The sequence below is a fragment of the Falco peregrinus genome, chromosome 12 (assembly GCF_023634155.1).
Source record: "Falco peregrinus isolate bFalPer1 chromosome 12, bFalPer1.pri, whole genome shotgun sequence".
Taxonomy (NCBI): Eukaryota; Metazoa; Chordata; class Aves; order Falconiformes; family Falconidae; genus Falco; species Falco peregrinus.
In genome coordinates, this window is record NC_073732.1 from 6,578,860 (window position 1) to 6,597,148 (window position 18,289).

Consider the following 18,289-nt stretch of genomic DNA (forward strand, 5'->3'; position numbering starts at 1 on the left):
TTTCCTGTCCTTATGGATTCTTGGAGGCGTGAAGTTTAATTCAGTTGATGCATATGGGTTCAAAGGGAACAGACGTTACAGCTATAACAGAATAGATATCATTAGAGTTGAAACACACTCATTATGAGGACAACTCCAGTGCATTAAGTTATAAAAAGTTATTAGAACAATACATTAATGTATGCAGAATTAAAATCTCATTAGCAAGATTTTCATTTATGAACTTAAAAATTCCTGAGGTTACAACAAACAGGAAAGATGACATACATAACTTTAAGGTCCTTTCCAACCCAAATCGTTCTACGATTCTAGGATTTTCTGTTAGATGGAGGAAAATAAAGATCATCCATTCCCAGCCCCCCTGCCATGGGCAGGGACACCCCGCACGAGCCCAGGTTGCTCCCAGCCCCGTCCAGCCTGGCCTTGGGCACTGCCAGGGATGGGGCACCCACAGCTGCTCTGGGCAACCTGCGCCAGCATCTTGCCATCCTCACAGTAAAGAAAAATGTTTTCAAAGTCAAACAAACTACAGTTAAGGTACTTCAGAACAACAGCTTTAGGACATGCCTTAACTCTGTATTACACCGTTACCAATTCAGATATAGCTGAGCACAATATTTTCCTGAACACAGTGGAGACACACAAGTCTATAGTTTTAATTCATAAAAATGCTGTCTTTATGCATTGAATAGAACTAAACTAGAAGAAATCCTACTATCATATTCTACGAGACACCAGCACAACAAACTAATAATTAACTTCCTAATGTCTTACCTGCAAAAGACTCTCTCTTATGTTCCAGTTTTGCTCTATTGTCGGTAAAAATACGCTGTCCTTTATTTTTGACCTTACGCGCATCTTGACAAACTTCCTGAAAGCAGATAATTGAAAAGAGTTATTACAAAATTCTGACATAAATCATCATAGAATCATAGAATGGTTTGGGTTGGAAAAGACCTTAAAGATCATAGAGTTCCAACCCCCCTGCCATGGGCAGGGACACCATCCACTAGACCAGGTTGCTCCCAGCCCCATCCAGCCTGGCCCTGAATGCTTCCAGGGATGGGGCACCCACAGCTGCTCTGGGCAATCTGTGCCAGTGTCTCACCACCCTCACAGGGAAGAATTTCTTCCTCATATCTAATGTAAATGTGCCCTCCTTCAGCTTCCAGCCATTCCCCCTTGTCCTATTGCTACACACCCTTGTGAAAAGTCCTTCCCCAGCTTTCTTGTAGGTCCCCTTTAGGTACCGGGAGGCTGCTACAAGGTCTCCCCAGAGCCTTCTCTTCATGCATAGTGATTCCTCAGTAGACTAAATCTAGTCTTAGTTAATCTCTTATTTTACAATTAGTCTGATCATGGGAGAAATCCTGATGTATAGAATTTTATTGTGCAGCAGCAGAATTTCAGGAATTGGAAAGAATAAATTTAAAGCATGTTCTTTGTAGACAATTACTCGGTATTTTGTTTCATATGGTTGAATAGCTTGGATAGGAAAATATAAGGATACACTACAAAGAAGACTCCAAGAGGAAAAAAAAAAAAAAAAAGAAAAAAAAAAAAAGGAGCATCGCTTGGTAAAAAAAAAAAACCTGCTCCTAAGACCCAGAACTTTTTGTGCTAGAAGTTTAACCAAGCACTGACAGGATGTTAATAGAACTATACTGTAACAGTATTCACTGTCTGTATAGATAACCATCTTCACTATTTTCCTCAAAACCAAGATCTCCTTAAACATTACTTTTCTGCATAGCTCTGAAATACAACGAGTTATCTGTTAAACAAAAAATCCAGACGCTTCATCTGCTTAAGCCACCAGTGTTTAGGGACTGAAAGCCAGGAAGATGACCACCTTGGCAAGAGCAGCAGTCTGCCATGCCTGATCACAAAAGCAGAAAACAGATTTTGGAGAATTATCCTACAAGCAATATAACTAAGTAAAGGAATTCTGGTTTTCAGAATTAAATGCAACTCAATGAGCTTACAGCAAATCTGCCAAGAACGACAGGAAAGCCAAAATTGACTCGAGATGTTAAAAGGTGCGGTTCCTTTGACTACATCCACATTCAGTACGTTACCATCCATCTGATTTACTTTGCCTATGGAATAGTTCTGTTAAGCGCAGGCACAAATTTAACGCTGCTCTTTAGTTCAGACTAATGGAGCTAAAAAAGTTACATCTCCCTATCAACTACATGTAGCAATGGCCCAATCTATGGTAAAGGTAAGTTTTAAGCTGGAAAAAAAACCTTATTTTATTGCATTCCATTTATTTAATTCCATATTATATAGTGTGATTTTGCAACATAAAAAGCAATCAAGGTCAAGCTATCACTTGGCTATGCATGTATGACTCTATTTTATCTTTAGTTTCATGTGGGAAAATAGTAATTAGACTTTCCCCTCCCAAAAGGAACTTCTTTCAAATATCCAGCTGTTTTTCCCAGAAACACAGCATATCGCATATAATGGACATAAGAGTAAGTTAACATACTGTACAGGTTTAAATTCTTTAGGCACACCAACTCTCACACCTATAACTATGCTTCAGTATCCTGAGACTTCATCTACATCAGAAGTGTTTATTCCCCTAGACAGATTTTGTCCATATTAAGCGAAAAATAGATCACTTTTTCCTTATACAGTCTTCCATCTCTAATTTGAAAGAGTTATGCTAAAAGTAAAAAAAGCCCACTTTTACACATTTGTTTTGTGCCACACACTTGAATAAGAAAAACCAAACCTACTGGTTTATCCTTATGAGTGTCTTCATTATTATTTCCTGTGCTGTCACTGGAGGATGCCACGCTCATTAAGTGCTCATGTGAACCATTGCTACCTAGACTTCCATAGCCACTGGATCCACTGTTGTGTACAGGCTGTTAACAACAACAAAATATATATAAACACGTATTTCTCAGCAAACCAGCTTTAAACAAAACTGAAATTGTTACCAGCAATTCCATCTGAGGAAAAAAAAAAAAGATTTATTTTAGGATATTTTTAATTGTTTGGCTTTTTTTTTTTTATTTATTTATTTTGTGAGGACTCCATAGCTGCATAAAATCCTTAAAATACTAACTGGAGCTTTAAGATACTTCATTAAGTCTTGTCTGGTTATCACGAGTGTAAAGTAATTTCCAGGATTATAGCCACAAATTCGACTACAGGAGTGGAGAGCTAACCAAAACATCACACAAAGATAAATGACCTTTCTTCAGTGGGAAATGAAAAGGGTAACATTAAAGCACATGCTGTACCTGCAATAATAGCCGATATATTTGCTCAGTGATTTCCTGAACGCTGGGATGAAGGATTCTATCCTCTGTATAGTTGGGAGCGGCAAAGACATCTTCGTTCAAGGGACCACTGCATAAACCAAACATAAGCCAATTCATTACAAATGCAAGTACTTCCATCACAGAGAGACGACAACTTCAAGTTACCATCTCTATATACAGTCAACAGAAACTGATTCTGATTCTATTGCATCTACAACCTTTATATAAAATACATATCTAGAATACATACCCTTAACTCACTTTGACCATGACTTCCCTCTTCTGAAGCAACTCTTCACAGTACTAGCAGCATTTGAAGGACTTTAATTTTTTTTTAAATCAGTGAGTACATCACAAAATCCAATTTTAAAAGGATGTAATTTTTATGTGTAATTCCTGCCCTGCCCCCCCCGGCAATCCTTTATGTCTTTCCTAAGGATCACTATATAAACTCAAGGAGAGGGAAAATATAATAAAGAAAGATGTTAAAGTCCAACAGTTTGTTGACTTACGTCCTAACTTTGTGTCTTCCGATAATAAATGAAACTTTTCGACTCCAAGGGTTGATGAAACTGGACCAGCTAGTATCCATGGTTATATAATCTCCATTTCTAGTGCAAAACCTGATTGGCGAATAGTCAAAAGGCTGTCCTCCATACTGCAGTACTGCAGGGAACAGTTAAAAAAAGAGTCAGATCAATGTTTGCACAACGCTACTTAATGATTCAGGATTTCACAATGCATTGCAAAGGAAAATGATATTTGAAGGAAAAGATACCAGACGTGTCTGTACATTTAGAAATACTGTGCTACCAGAATAAGCGGACCTTCATTATTTACTGGACTACGTTAAGAAAATCACCTTCAGAATACAAGCTAACGATGACTGAAGAAACACCTTTACATTTGCAAAGTTTAATAAATGAACATTGCCAGGATCGCTCCTATTTTCTCCTTTATGAAATAAGAAAACTACGTTTAACATATGACAACTTCTATCACTGCATTCCCAAGAAAATTTTCTTTATGTCTCAAATATTCATTTACAGTCAATTTGTTTACAGCAGACACATAAGCTTCCTATGAAAAATGACATTGAGCGATTTCTCATTTTCATCTACTTGCATCAAGAACCAAGTTGTAGAATAAAGGACTCATTATTTACTTGCAGAAAAATTCAGTCAATTAATTTTCACCTCTTACTTGCTGAGGTCTTTGTAGTCACTTTCCTCTTTTAGAAAAATTATATTTCTGCACAGTAAGAGATTACATACTTTTTTTGTGAATTGCTAGCATTAAGGGTCTGTCATTTGGGTGAAGATGCACCAAGACTGGTGTTCCTATTAAGTCCTGAGGTAGGTATCCCAACAGAGGTACTGCTCTGGAGAAAGAAAAAAATGAAAAAAAATTAAAATCAAATTGAATAAAAGCATATTTAAACTTTAAAATGTTTCCATTCAGTTTATTTGCTCTTTACAGGAAAAAGAGAATGAGTAAGTTTAAGCTTAAATTTGGGGAAATAGCAGGGCCAACTTGATATCAGTAGTACTCTTTGAAGAAGAGGGGTTTTGTTTGTTTGTGGCATGGTTGTGATTTTTTAGTAATTTTACAAAAGTACACCACCAGACCAAATCAAGGAGTCTGCTACAGCAGTTCTGTCTTTTCTATGCTACCTAGCTCTACAGGATAAATACTTACCCTAATTTTAAAAGAGCATTAATAAAGTTTAATCTGTTAAAGCTCCTGTGAAGGGAAATAGTACCCCAATCTACGGGCTGCAAGCCAAGGCTAAGGATCACAGGATTACTACAGCTGAACTAGCAACAGGACAGCTGACTAGGACTCCAGAAAACTCTCTCACAGGCAGGTTAAGAGTTCAACTCATAACGGAGCTGCAAGGAAGCAAGCTTATTAATTAAAACAGTGAATTAAAAATAATGTTACCAAATTCCTGCACATTATTACCTCTAACAATGTGAATGACTAATTTTTGTGATGAAGTGATTTTCATTGATCACTTAAAGCATTCACACTAAAGTAGAAAGAGTGAAAGTTCACGAGTGTTAGCTTGCACCTTACCCTGCAAGCTAACTGCCAAAACCAATGCATTATTTTTTTCCGAGGTGTAAGCCAACACCACTCAGTAATGTTTGAGAAGTTGCCAGATGCCACCAAGTCACCTTGTAAACTCAGAGTGCGGTACAACTTCCCCCACAGCCCCATTCAATGACAAAGGCCCACCCAGGAGCAGAAAGCAAGTGTCTGACCAGCTTTAACAAAGAACTTGGCTGCAGTGCACCACAGACACAGAACCTGTGTCGCATTGCAACTCTAAAGCGTTATGGGACAAATGCTTCAATATCGCACTTCCAAACAACCCACTGGAATTAGATCAGCTCCCCAAACATCCCCTTCTGGCAAAGAGGCTGAGATATTCAGGGGGAAATGATCCTTCAGTAAGGCATCGGTTGCTATCAACTAGTTAAGGAGTCTTAAAAGCTTGTGGATGATCTAAAGCAAATGACTTCACAAAGCTGAAATTGGCATGAAACTCATACCAATTGATATAATTTTGACACACCGACATTTAGAAAAGCTGCCCAATTCAAAGGGCATAAGGAAAGTTATGCTACTAGAGTAGCAATAGCTACAAATAACAAATCAGCTCTGAACGACTTCAATTAGGACTTCAAATAACATTGTAAGAAGTAGAAGAAAACATGATGTTTTGTTCAACACTGTTCCTATTCTTTGCCACCTGCTTAATTAAAGCCTGGCAAACTTTACGTTTGAGTTTTGACAGAACACCTACCGTAAAAGGGATAAAACTTTAAACTGTTATTTATTAACCTAGCTGTAAAGAAAGATGCAAATTCAGTCACTTCTATTAAAAGTAAGAAGTCCCCTATGCATTTTTATACAGATATGAAGATCACTGGAAGAGTCAAGCATCTAGAATATAAGACCAATGAGTAGACACTGAGCTGGGCTCATCTGTTCTGACGCAGAGGAGAACAATGAATGATCCAGGAGCTTCCCACATGTACTGGAAAGAGGACTTACAAAGATGGAGTTAAGTTTTCTTGGTGATGCCAGCCAATAAAACTATGGGCAGCAGCCTCAGACTGCAGCCCAGAAAGCTTATGTTGGATGTTAAGAAGAGTTTCTTAACAGAACAAGAAGTTCAACACAGGAACAGTTTCCCATACAGGTTGTGTGATCTCCGTCCTTAAGAGGTTTTCAGGCATTACTGAGACAAGGTCACAGCTGCCCTAACCTAGAACTGGGCAATGGTTCCATCTCAAGCACAAGGATGGAACAGTGACCTCCAGCAGTCCCTTCCAACCAGCATTTTTGTGATTATACAGTACTGTATTTGAGAATACTTAATTTACTATCTACTAGTGGCAGTACTTCAGCATCATTATGCTTCCTCATAATGAATAACTGAAAAATAACTCAAGAGTTGAAGTTGTTAAACTCATATTATGAAGGCAAATGCACATATGGCAAAAGAACAGCTGATGAGGAGAGGCAGCAAGTTTGGTTTGTGTTTTATACAATTACATTTTAAGTGTCAAAACAACATGAATAGGAAGTCTCTTTATACGATTGCAAGTTAAACAGGAAACTGCTTTAAATTCATTTACTAAGATCACTCACTCCACTGTGAACTATAGAGAACTCCTTACACCCATCATGCACATCAAGTATCAAATACATTTCAAAGACGAATATATACAGGAATGATCCATTTAATTTTGGGGAAATTATTTGTACTTAACATACTCTATGCAGAGATCCACTTGCAGACTTAGGACAAATAAGCAGTTTTCCAACCCATTAACACATACAGATTACAGAATTTATTTTATGCAAGTCAGGCAACAGTTTCAGTGCTGTATTATGAACAATTCTCACTCGGCAGCAGGTGTTCAGTTGTATATTTTTAAATATTAGACTCCACATTCTCCAAGAATCTATTTTTGTGTATTCTACCTAACCCTGGAGAGCTTAAGAGTAATAAACTACATATGCCTATCTTGGTAAACGTTTATCTGGCTGCCAATGCTCTCAGGAGTTAAATAAGCAAAATCAACCACATATATCAGAAGACAGAAACAGATGAAAGAAAGTCCTAATATCAGACCAAGATGTAATCAACCCTCACTGTGAATGTTCAAAAATCATATCTGAGAATAAGTGACAACACCAGCCTAACTGGAAAGAAGCTTCCATAGTAGTCATCGAGAAAGGATTTACTGTACTCACTCCACTCAAGCCCAAGAATAAGGGCAAAGTTTTCCGTTCAGTAATCTTGCCATTTCTGTTAAGTGACTACTGGAAATAAACACACTGGGCTGCATGGAGGAAGGGAAGCTTTGCATTGTGCCGTTAGCCTATCTGAGACTATAAACCTACCCTGCAAAGCAGCAGTTGGCTTGGAGCACGTGTGAGAATGAGGGAGGGAGAAAAATCCGTGAAGATGACAGAACTATACTGGACTAAGCACTTCTTTTGTCAACTGAAACTGTTTAGAGAGACTGTATAAATTACACCACGGAAATTCTGTTTGTCAGCATTACATTGTCTTCTATCCTGTGGGAACTCTTCATGCCAAGCTACAATGTCCACACAAGTTAGCCCAAACCAGCTGTACCTTAAAGTCCAAATTTACCCCTCACTGATTAGCCATAGTCTTCTTCTATAGTGATCTCCAACAGCTACCTTTTGCAATTCTCATTTAATAAAAAAAAGATGTTTGCTGCAGTAACACTGATGTGTCTGACCTCTCTGCAGATAAACTGCCTCAGAAGCAACAGTAATTTTTTTTGCCTTATGAACTTCAGCTTAGCCAAGCTTCCCAGTAACCTCCTTTCCCCTAATCCCTTTCTCTTCTGCAAAGATTTTGCCATGAACAGCATGTTTCTTCAGAAACAAGAAGATTCCTTCACAAAAGATACTACAGAATTCCAAAATTATTCATTGTATCGCCACTCTATCTGCAGACATCCTCCCCCCGTCTAGACCTACAAAGAAAATTCTAGCATTCTTAGAATGCTTAAAAACAAGAGGTGTGGAGAATCTCAGAATACAGATGCTGCTATTGCAGCAAACTTAGTTTTCACTAAGGAGGGAAAAAAAAAAAAAAAAGGAAAAAAAATGCCACATATGGCACATCAGAAAATATTATGAAGAAAATATCAAGTAAAACAAGGGAAAAGAAAGACTGGGAAAAGGTAGCCTTTGTTTTCAACTCAGGAATAAGTGAATTCTCTTGTTAAGTCAAGTCTTCAAAATCCGGCGATATTCCAGAGTGCATTCCTGTTGTTGAGATTATTAAATCCTCCTTAGTCAAGTACACTCCTAACTCTGAAGGATTATCTTCCCTCCTTTCCATAGACTTCGCCTCTTCATCACCTAAACACTCCCTGAAAGGCCCCAGGCGAAAGCAGTCCAGAAGAGTAAAGGAAAGCTTGGTTTACACCTTAGTTCTTGAAGCAAGATCACAGGCAGCAGATCTGAAATGTGAACACTTAATCAGCTTCCACGACTGTCAAAGCCATGCGAAGTCTTCAGCAAGTAGAATTTGAGCAGTTTTGGTATACAAACAACAGCAAGAACTATGAAGAGTGTGGTTTGAACTGAGAACACAATTATTTTTATTTTTTTTTAAGACCTAATGTTGCATTTAAAAGACACACCTCTAGTTGTATCTGGGAAAGCAGCATATTGTTTCTTATTAATCAGATCGAACTTTAAAAACTATAAATCTCATGCTGGTAATGGTTAACACCTGAATTTTCCTGACCATTGGTTTCATTCATTGAGTTTATGTCTAGATTTGCCCCAGATGGGAGGAAAATGGAAGAAGTTGTTAGCAGACAGATAGTTTTCCACTTAAAATACCACAATGTGTCTTCATTCTTAGTCAATATTGGGGGATGTACTTTGCTTGGGTTAAACCCTCTTCCGGAGTCACATAATTTTTTAACCCTACACAGACATCTTAAGTTCTAAAAATACCTGTGAAGATACTGGATAGCTTGCTTATCATCAAATTGAAAAAAAAAAAGTATTTTTTTAAGTTACCTTTCATCTACATCCTGGAACAGACAGGTTGGTGTGTGCGTAGTTGTAAAAATTCTTTTGTCAGGAGGAATTCTGGGTGCTGAGAGAAAGATAAAAGCAGATCAACAAGTTGGGGTTTTTGCATATATAAAGCACTTCAAGCTACATGTTCCTGTTCAATACTGAGCAAAGCCTAGAAGTCTGCCTAAGAGCATACAGAATAGCTTGCCAGCCCACAGCTCCTCAGCAAGGGCAGAGAACAGAACCAATTATCCTTCACTTTAATAAAACTTGAGATCACTGACAGTAATTCATATAGTTGGCTTTCTTAGTCTGAAATTCACTTGCGCTACACCACATGGAATTTCCTGTAGCAGAACATAGAACAGGTCCTACTTTCAGGAAACCAAAGTGATTTTTGTGCATTCAAAGGATTACCTTCATAACCAGAATGTACTTTTTCTGCAAGCAGCACACAGCAAAGCTGGTCCTCTGCAATTTCCGGATCTTGCACTTTGATAAGGTAAGGAGTCATCCGAAATGGGTGATAGCAAATCTCATTTTCACGCTCCTTTCCCGCACTAATAATTAAACAGAGTTAATTGTTTCAACAGATTCATCTTATGCTAAATAAAGTTTTATCTATTGTAATTCCCTCATGACAATAACTGCATGATAGCTCCTAAAATAGCACCCAAGAACTTAAATTTCTGATTTCTTTTTTTTTTTTTGGTAGAAGAGAAGCCAATTCTGATGGCATCCTTTGCATACTAAGTGCAATAAAGAATACATTGTCCTCTCAACTGCCTGAAATAAAAAGATCCACAATTGCTTTAAATGGAAATCTGATGGAAAAAGAAAAACCCACCTCCTATGACAGACTAAGTTATTTTGTTGATCCTATAACCTTAATTTGTGATATTAGACCCTTTAGATGGATGAATTTAAAGTTGTATTTTATGAACTGCTCTATGCCCTCAGTTAACATAAAGACCTTTTTTTACTCAATTTTTATCCTGATTTAAAAAGAAAGACGACTCAGAAATTCTTGACTATTACTTTAGTAATAGTTGTTTGCTTAAGAATCAAAAGCATCGTAATGAAAATAACCACCATTCACACAATGACCAAAAAAATATAAATATATATATATATTTCAGTTGTACTAAGTTTATAACAGCAAAGCTTTACAAAACTAAAGCTTTTGGAACCAATGTTAGTTGGATTTAAAAAAAAAGTCTGCAATAACATCAGCAGCACTTTTACAGTACATTCAATTCAGCGCTTTGGAGTGGTGAGCACATTGTCTTTATTTTGGTTTAAGGCCACTCATACTACCTTAATGATAAATATTTATTTACTCCAGAAGTAGTTAAGTAATAGGATCCATGATATTTTGTTTTCAGATATGCTTGCAGAGGTAATATAGCAGCAAGAACAAATTGCGCAAGAAAGAACATGGAATAAGTTGCCAGCATTTCCTAAACAAAAGCAACTACAGGGTGTGGGGGCAGGCAAAGAAGGGAAAAAACACAAAACCAAAGGAAGTGTGTCATCTAGTAACTGCAAGAGAGACAAGTCAAGCTACCCTCATGTAAATTCATCTCAAGTGTCCCATAGAGAAAGATTAGACATTTGTCTTCTAGAAGGAAAGGGACGCTAGCAGGTGCTGAACAGCACAGTCCAGTTAGCATGGACTGAAGTCTTTCCTTAGCAGTGGGAGACAACAAATCAGCTTCCTCTATGGCGCAAAGGTCAACATTCACACTGATTAACTTCCAAGGTGCAGCTTCCCGAGATCACTTCGCAGTTTTCTCTGTAGCTTCTAGGAGTTAATCAACTAGAGGACATGCATATGTTTTGCCTTACGTTCACATTATGGATAAGTAAGAAACTTACACACCATATGGTTCTTATAAAAGTCAAATATTTTGTAACGCATGCTTTCATAATACAATACTAAGCTTTACAATATTGTTGTCTTACCTGATGCGACAGAAAAAAGATTTCTCTTCCATGCAATCCTGGGTGGAAGACTCTAGAAATATTAAACATATTTCATAACAAGTTACAAATTGCGATGAGAATATGATATTTAAAACAGGAATTCTTCCTTGATGATAAGGCTGAATTCTTTGTGATCCCTGAAGTCTCCACATTTATTTACTAAACCATATATTTCAGAGGCAACTAAATCTGAATACCACTCAGATTCTGAGGCTGGCATGTGAATCACAGCTGCTTGCTTATGATTTTTTGCCTTTTGCCTTTTTGGCAAAAACATATCTAAACATGGCAGCCTTTTGCCAAAAACATACCTAAACAGTTCTTCAGTTTGAGCTGTTCAGTCTTAGTAGTTTTTCCCAAGTGTACTCTATAGTGTTGACCATGTTGACCAAAAATGTTTTATTATCTGGGACCTCAAAATCTGACCTTTTCCCTAGAAAGGCACTAGGACAGCTAGACCATCAAATCCACTTCCCATCCCTTCACCTACCTCCAGGAAAAAAAAAAAAAGAAAAAATAAAGTAGTATTTTTCATGAAGGCTGCCCCTCACCTTTTAAGCTTATTTCCCTCCTTTTCCAGAGTAGCCACTGGCTGATTTTCAAGGCAAGCTCTGGTCTTTCAAAAGGCCTCAGCACGCAATACTTTTGGATATTATAATCTATGGCACCTGATATATGGAACAGCGTACATGGCTCTAATGACTGCATTTTTGAAGTTTGAAGCTATACAGAAACATAATTAAACTACGGAAAATATTTCAGAAAAAAATGCATAACTGAATAGTACCTGTAATTTGGACCACATGGTCAGAATTCACACCACTGACCCTGCTTTGAGCCAGAGGTTGGACTACAGACCTCACAAGATCCCTTCCGATCTGCTCGATACACACACTACTTAGTATATACTAATTGCTAATTCTTTTTTCAGATTAAATATGGTTCACACTGACTTTATAGACTTAGTATACAATGGATTGGAATTTCAAATATTTAGAGCAGACCTCAGATTTCAAGTGTTTAGTTAAAATAGTTGGCAGCTACCTCTTAATTCCTAACAGCTGTAGCTACACTAGTAAAACAATCCTTCCACAAACAAATGTCAAGAGCCCCAAGACATTTGATTCTCACCATTAGCATGCCTAACAATTTTTCTAAGGCTAAAAGAACAGAGACATGATTACACTTGGTGAGTGCACAGTAGTGGTGGCTGAAGTACATCTTTCTACACTGTATTCAAGGTGTCCAGTATTCAAATCATAACCTGTTTAAAAGGAAGGAGGCAGAAAATTATCCCCCTTACAACTGAAGGAAAGAAATTCTAAAGAAAAACGGTGGTCATTTGATTGCTTGTAAAAGTGGAAAGCAAACCCACTATTCATCATGAATACCTACTTGGTTTTCATTCATTATCTGGATGAAAGGGGCATGAGAACCAACAAACAATGACATTCATAGGCTTTTAGCCAACAGACAATCCTTGCTGATTTATAGAAGTGTACATGTATGGTTCAGAGATGTTCTAATAATGCATCTGCGTTATACCCTCAAAAAGTGATGGAGAAGGATAGAATATTTAAAAAAAAAAATCTTCAATTATTTGCATGACTGAAAGAAGGTCAGAGAATATCTGCTGTTGAGACTACTCACCAGCTCTATTGCAAATATTCCATGATGGTAGCCTGTATGGTGTAGTAGAAGTATAGAACACACTGACATCCTGAGGTGCCAAGAACTCCACAAATTTGGCATTTTTAAAATAACCCTTCTTACAGCGGAGAATAGAAGCAGCTTGATCAGAGATGTACAAAATTTTCCCAGTAATCAAAGAAACAGCTACAGCAAACATATCCTAAAAACAAAAATCTCAAGTTACTTAGTTGAAAACATTCTTCAATCCAGTATGTATGTATGTATTAGAAAAGCACTGAAGATGTAAAAGCATTAATAAGTTTAAAACAAATTTTAAGGAAATAGTGTTAAATTGCATCTGTTTAGGGAGCAATAAAATTAATCTGGTTTTGAAGTAGACAGAGACAGTACACTTTTTGAAATATGCAATAACACACTAGCACTTTACCAGGTTACAAGCCCTAAATATCACTGCCTAAAATTTTATGATGCAGAACGAATTAACAAATTAAGAACTAAAGAGCTTCTAGCTATAAAACTGCCCATTTTCCTTGTGCTTGTTACAGGCATATTTTACATTTATGCAATTCAACTGTTTTGTGAAAGGCTGTTTACGTTGTTCATCCACTGCAAAAATCAAAAAAGTGCTCTAAACCACTTGGTAAAATAATGACTAGGCAGGTGGGGGTGGGGAGAAGTCCCACACTACCATACACGCTCCCACCTGTGTTGTTTCATGTTGGTTTTCTTCTTGACACAAAAGAGATTCCTGCGTCATAACCTTTAGTGCTCCATCCACTAACACAACCATATACACAAACTTAGGAGCTGTCATCAGAACACCAGTTTGAAACACTCAGATGCTTCAAATCAACTGAGCAACGTTTATGATATGTGGCTGAAGTTCTCAGTTGTACTCTAGACTTCTTACTTGTTTTACCTTATGGGCAACGTTTACTATTCACAGATACAACAAAACCCACCTACTTCAAGCTAAGGAACACCCCCCATCATGACATTATGTTATTGATTTCAGAACTTCATACATTCAGGCAGAGGCTTCAGGGAAAAAAAAACCCAAACCAAACAGTGGAAGGTAGTCTAATAAATTTGGATGCAATTATTTTTTGAATACTCCATAATATATACCTAAAGTACCAGGAATGTGGAGAATAAGTAAAAAAAATCATTCACCATAACATTTTACTGCTAAAAACTATGCTGATCATCACAGCTATTCTTATCTGGGCAAGAAGACACAGTATCACTGGATCACACAGTAAGCCTATACCAGCTACAAGAACTAGACAAATACCATAGAAGAAGGCACAACACTAATTCCAACACTTTCATCACTTTTCAGTCACACTAATACAACGAACTAGCGAAACATCAAATAACCCCTTCTGATAATGGCAAGCTGAAGCGATTCACAGCATGCCTCAACTAAAATTTGTAAAGAGTTACTCTCAAACTTTAGAGGTTATTCTAAAATGAAAACTGTCTCTCAGTGCATTATTTCACACAGATGTTGAGATACGTCACACCATTGTCTCTAGACACAAAATAAAATTCAGAGGACCAAGGAGTTTAGACTACTTATTTTCTACCTAACTGTCAGAAAAAATGTTTAGAGCCAGCTGCTATTGGCAAAGTCTGCAAAGGCTCAGTTTCAACACCCCCTGGAAGGCAAAAGCCAACTTCTTCAGCTTATTGGCCTAGCTACCAACCCTTACCTTGGGTAAGAAAGTTTAAGACATGTCTAAGAATTCCAGTTCTAGAAAACATTTTCAATACACACTGTAGACTTGGGTCACCATACTCACCGCATTTTTCATGATGTATTCTGAGGTTATAGTCTCAACCTCTTCCACCGTGTAAGATGACACATTGAGTCCAGCAGGCTGAGATTCATTTATCATCAGCAATTGGTAATACTCCTCATTGGCTACATGTGAACATTAAACAAATTATATTCAGAATTAAAAATTTCATCAATAAACATCCAGCCTGGGAGTAGTAAATGGTCACAATCTTTTCTGGCATGAGCACAGAACAGGGAGCTTGTAAATCTAGGTAGCACTCCAAATTAGTTTTTCCTTGGTAGAGTTTCCTCATCAGTAAGCCAAACAAATCAACTCATCTTAATAAACCCATATGTGCACGATTGTAAATTTTGGTCTGTTTGACAGTTCAAATAATATGAAATTGTAAATTGTTTTCAAATTAATTTTCTAACAAAAAAAAAAAAAACCAAAAACAGTAAAACGTCAAGCAACTAGAGAGCTGCTTTAATTCCCAAAGGAACACAAGTTAACAGAGCCAACAAATGGGAACACCATGAAAACATCTGTTTAGAGATGTTTTCAAGCATAACAAATGTAGCTTTACACAGACAACCACATTTAGATTCCTATTTTAAATTTAATTTTATCGTGGTTGGCATTATCTAAGGTAGTATCATACTTGATTACCTTTAACTTGTTTAATGCTTTTAAGGGCATATTTCAATGTCGTTAGGACACTAGATTTGCCTTTAATTCTCTTCTCAGAAGGAAGGTGAGCTTTCAGCTCTTGTAATGTTTTCATCAATTCCTTTTGTGTTTTGGCTTTCGTGGACTGCTCACTACTGTAAGATTAAAGACAAAAAACAAAAATGTCACTTGAATGCTTGAAGAGACATACAATCCTCATAGAAACCCAAATATACTCTGACACTTGTCACATACCTAAATTCATACAGCTAGCCACATTAACCCTTCCAGCACTTCATATCAATATTCAGAACTTACAATCATTCTTAAATTAGCTAGAACCATTTGAAATGAAAGATTTACCACCACCTGAAGTCTTATTGTAAAATGTACTCTGCATGTACAACAGTACATATATCCAAGCACCAGATAATATTTAGGGGTTTTTGCCAGTCTCCCGCCTCCCTTTTTAGTGGTATTTTCCTTAGTTTCTTTCAAATTCAAACGAATAGAAATGTTCATGGACTTCAAAGGAGAGAAGCAGGAGGTCCATTCAAGTCTTCACCTCCTGTTCAAGCAGGTTCTCATAAGAAAGGTCCCTGAAAAGGGAATGGCAGTGGGAGAGCATCAAGTTAACAAAACAAATGGAGAAATCCTTGGAACAACGTATCCCAGTTAAGCATGGCAATACATTAGAAAGGATAAAGAAACTTGACTAAATATGGGGTGGGGGTGGGGTGGGGATAAATCAGAGGAGGCTGGAGACAAACTACATTGACATTTCCCAGGTGCATGTTCAGGAGCGTTATCTCAGTGTAGAAGGTCAAACTACAGAGATTATTAGTGCCAACATCAGAGAATTATTGCCTGCCTTTGCAGTTCCTTGTATCTCTCCCCATTATTAAGAGGCACTGACAAAACCAAAGAGGAAGAGAAAAGGAGTGAAGGGAGGAGGAGGATGACAAAGATGGGTGGCAGGTGGGTAGGAAGCAGTTAAAATGGAAAAATCACCTCGTCTTTCTCATTGTAGTAGATTTTAAAAGCTAATCAGTCCCAACAATCAAAAGGGTTCTAGAGCTTTACATAAACCTTCCTGAAAATAAATTCTTTTCCATCAAAAGGCAGGTTTTCTCTTACCACCTGATTGTCATAGCTGTTAGTCTCTTAAGCTGCAACCCTAAGAACCACTGTAGAAACAATAAATTTGGAAACTGCACTGTACTGTCTGAAGTGCTCAGTAAAGTGGCTTCCACTTGCAGGTAATTTTCAAGACTGATTCTGAACATTTTTCTGACAAGTTTGAAAAGTTCTTCTGGTAGATCAATCATCTGACAGGTGTTGGGCATATTTCACCAAAAATGCTTGCAAAGTGACAAAGCTGGCTTGTACTAGAGAATACACATTGTTCTTGCTTACATCACAACTTACTACGCGAAACCTAGCATTCACTTCATCAGTGGTCATTTTGTACTGAGAAATAATGGCCAGGGATAAGACAAAAAGAGTATAGTACTCCCTGGGGAAACATTATGTTCATGCTGTATATTAAAACCACATCTACAATGTGGCTTGACAGTTTGGACTGATGCAATCTAACAGGGCCTTGTTAACAAAGAACCCCCTATGCTGGCAGTAGGGAAAAAGAGAGAAGAAAAAGATTATGAAGTAACCAAGCATACTGCTGTCTTTGTACTCTCGGAGTATGCTTCCTGAAAGCGGACTCGTGCAAGAAAAGAAACCTTTCCAAATTAGTCTACAGCAGCCACAAATATAGAAGATGGGCCTCCTTGGAAAATAGGTTATACAACTCCAAAATGTTTTTCCAAAGGTCAGTAGCATCAGGCACAGTAGCCAAAACTACAGGCAAGGCATGACTTGCAGAGGACAGAATAAGCCAGTTCTATAAAGAGAGGAGCATTCCATTATGCTTTATATGGAGAGTTAACTAGGAAAGTACCTACAGATACTAAACTGATAGGCAGTTGGTACCAATAGTGAATCCAAAGCCCAGCAGTCTTTGAATTAAAGACTAAACCTATAGCTTATCAACCTATTTTAGCCTTGTCTTTGAAGATCGTTCTCTAGATACCCTCATTCCCAGAAGATGATCAAATTCTGCTCTGTAACCCTCCAGCACTGTGCCTGACAGTTGGGGAAGACACTGTACTATCTGGGTTCTTCTTCATTTCTGAGCAGAGAGCTATTAATGAAATTTAAAATAAAGAGGCATCAGAAAAACTGTAATAAGTAATCCCCCAAAAATCCTGCAGTGAACAATACTGCATCAATGGGAGAGGAAGATTAAGAAACGCCTTTGGTCCACTCTGTCTTTCACACTAAGCAACACGAAATCCAGAACACAATTTCCAATCGAAAAATACAGCATAGACCAAAATCTCCAGGTGCCTGCAAGGCAGACAGAAAAAAAGTTCACCAAGCACCAAATGGTGCAAAGGCGTAATTTTATTTTACCACTTCTCTAGGAATGGCATCAGGTAGAAACACTTTCAGGTAGGTACATGTAGATAGAGGTCTTAACATCAGTATGCTATAGCTAAATATCCCTGATCTGCTCAGGATCAGGTTTTGGTCTCCTGATCAAAAGCTGACTTAAAAAAAACCCAACAAGTACAGTAGGGCACTCTGAAGTGTCCAGATTTGAGCCTTCAGTGCCACCAGGTTTCTCAAGGCTATCAGGGTCAGAAGCAGAGTTCATACAGAGGGTTTCCTGCAGCTGATGCTGGTTTATCCTTAGACTTGAGGCTTGAATCCTGGCGAATGGAACACAGGAGAGGTAGATGATATGGCTGCTGGACATCAGAA

General features: G+C 37.7%; 1 protein-coding gene across 9 annotated transcripts in view; it reads right to left on the bottom strand.

The window, feature by feature from the left end:
• Window positions 1-18,289, bottom strand: part of PER2 (period circadian regulator 2) — a 51,354-nt gene that overhangs the window by 13,621 nt on the left and 19,444 nt on the right. For 7 of the 9 annotated variants that reach the window (XM_055817083.1, XM_055817084.1, XM_055817085.1 and 4 more), the window contains 11 exons: window positions 15,467-15,621; window positions 14,819-14,940; window positions 13,011-13,212; window positions 11,340-11,391; window positions 9,792-9,934; window positions 9,375-9,453; window positions 4,556-4,662; window positions 3,794-3,947; window positions 3,261-3,369; window positions 2,748-2,879; window positions 775-871 (listed from right to left, as the gene is read on the bottom strand). In XM_055817083.1, the coding sequence (XP_055673058.1) occupies window positions 775-871; window positions 2,748-2,879; window positions 3,261-3,369; window positions 3,794-3,947; window positions 4,556-4,662; window positions 9,375-9,453; window positions 9,792-9,934; window positions 11,340-11,391; window positions 13,011-13,212; window positions 14,819-14,940; window positions 15,467-15,621 (1,352 nt within the window). Of the gene's footprint in view, window positions 1-774; window positions 872-2,747; window positions 2,880-3,260; window positions 3,370-3,793; window positions 3,948-4,555; window positions 4,663-9,374; window positions 9,454-9,791; window positions 9,935-11,339; window positions 11,392-13,010; window positions 13,213-14,818; window positions 14,941-15,466; window positions 18,238-18,289 lie in introns of all 9 variants that reach the window. The other 2 variants (XM_027779529.2, XM_027779528.2) reach the window with 2 other exon arrangements.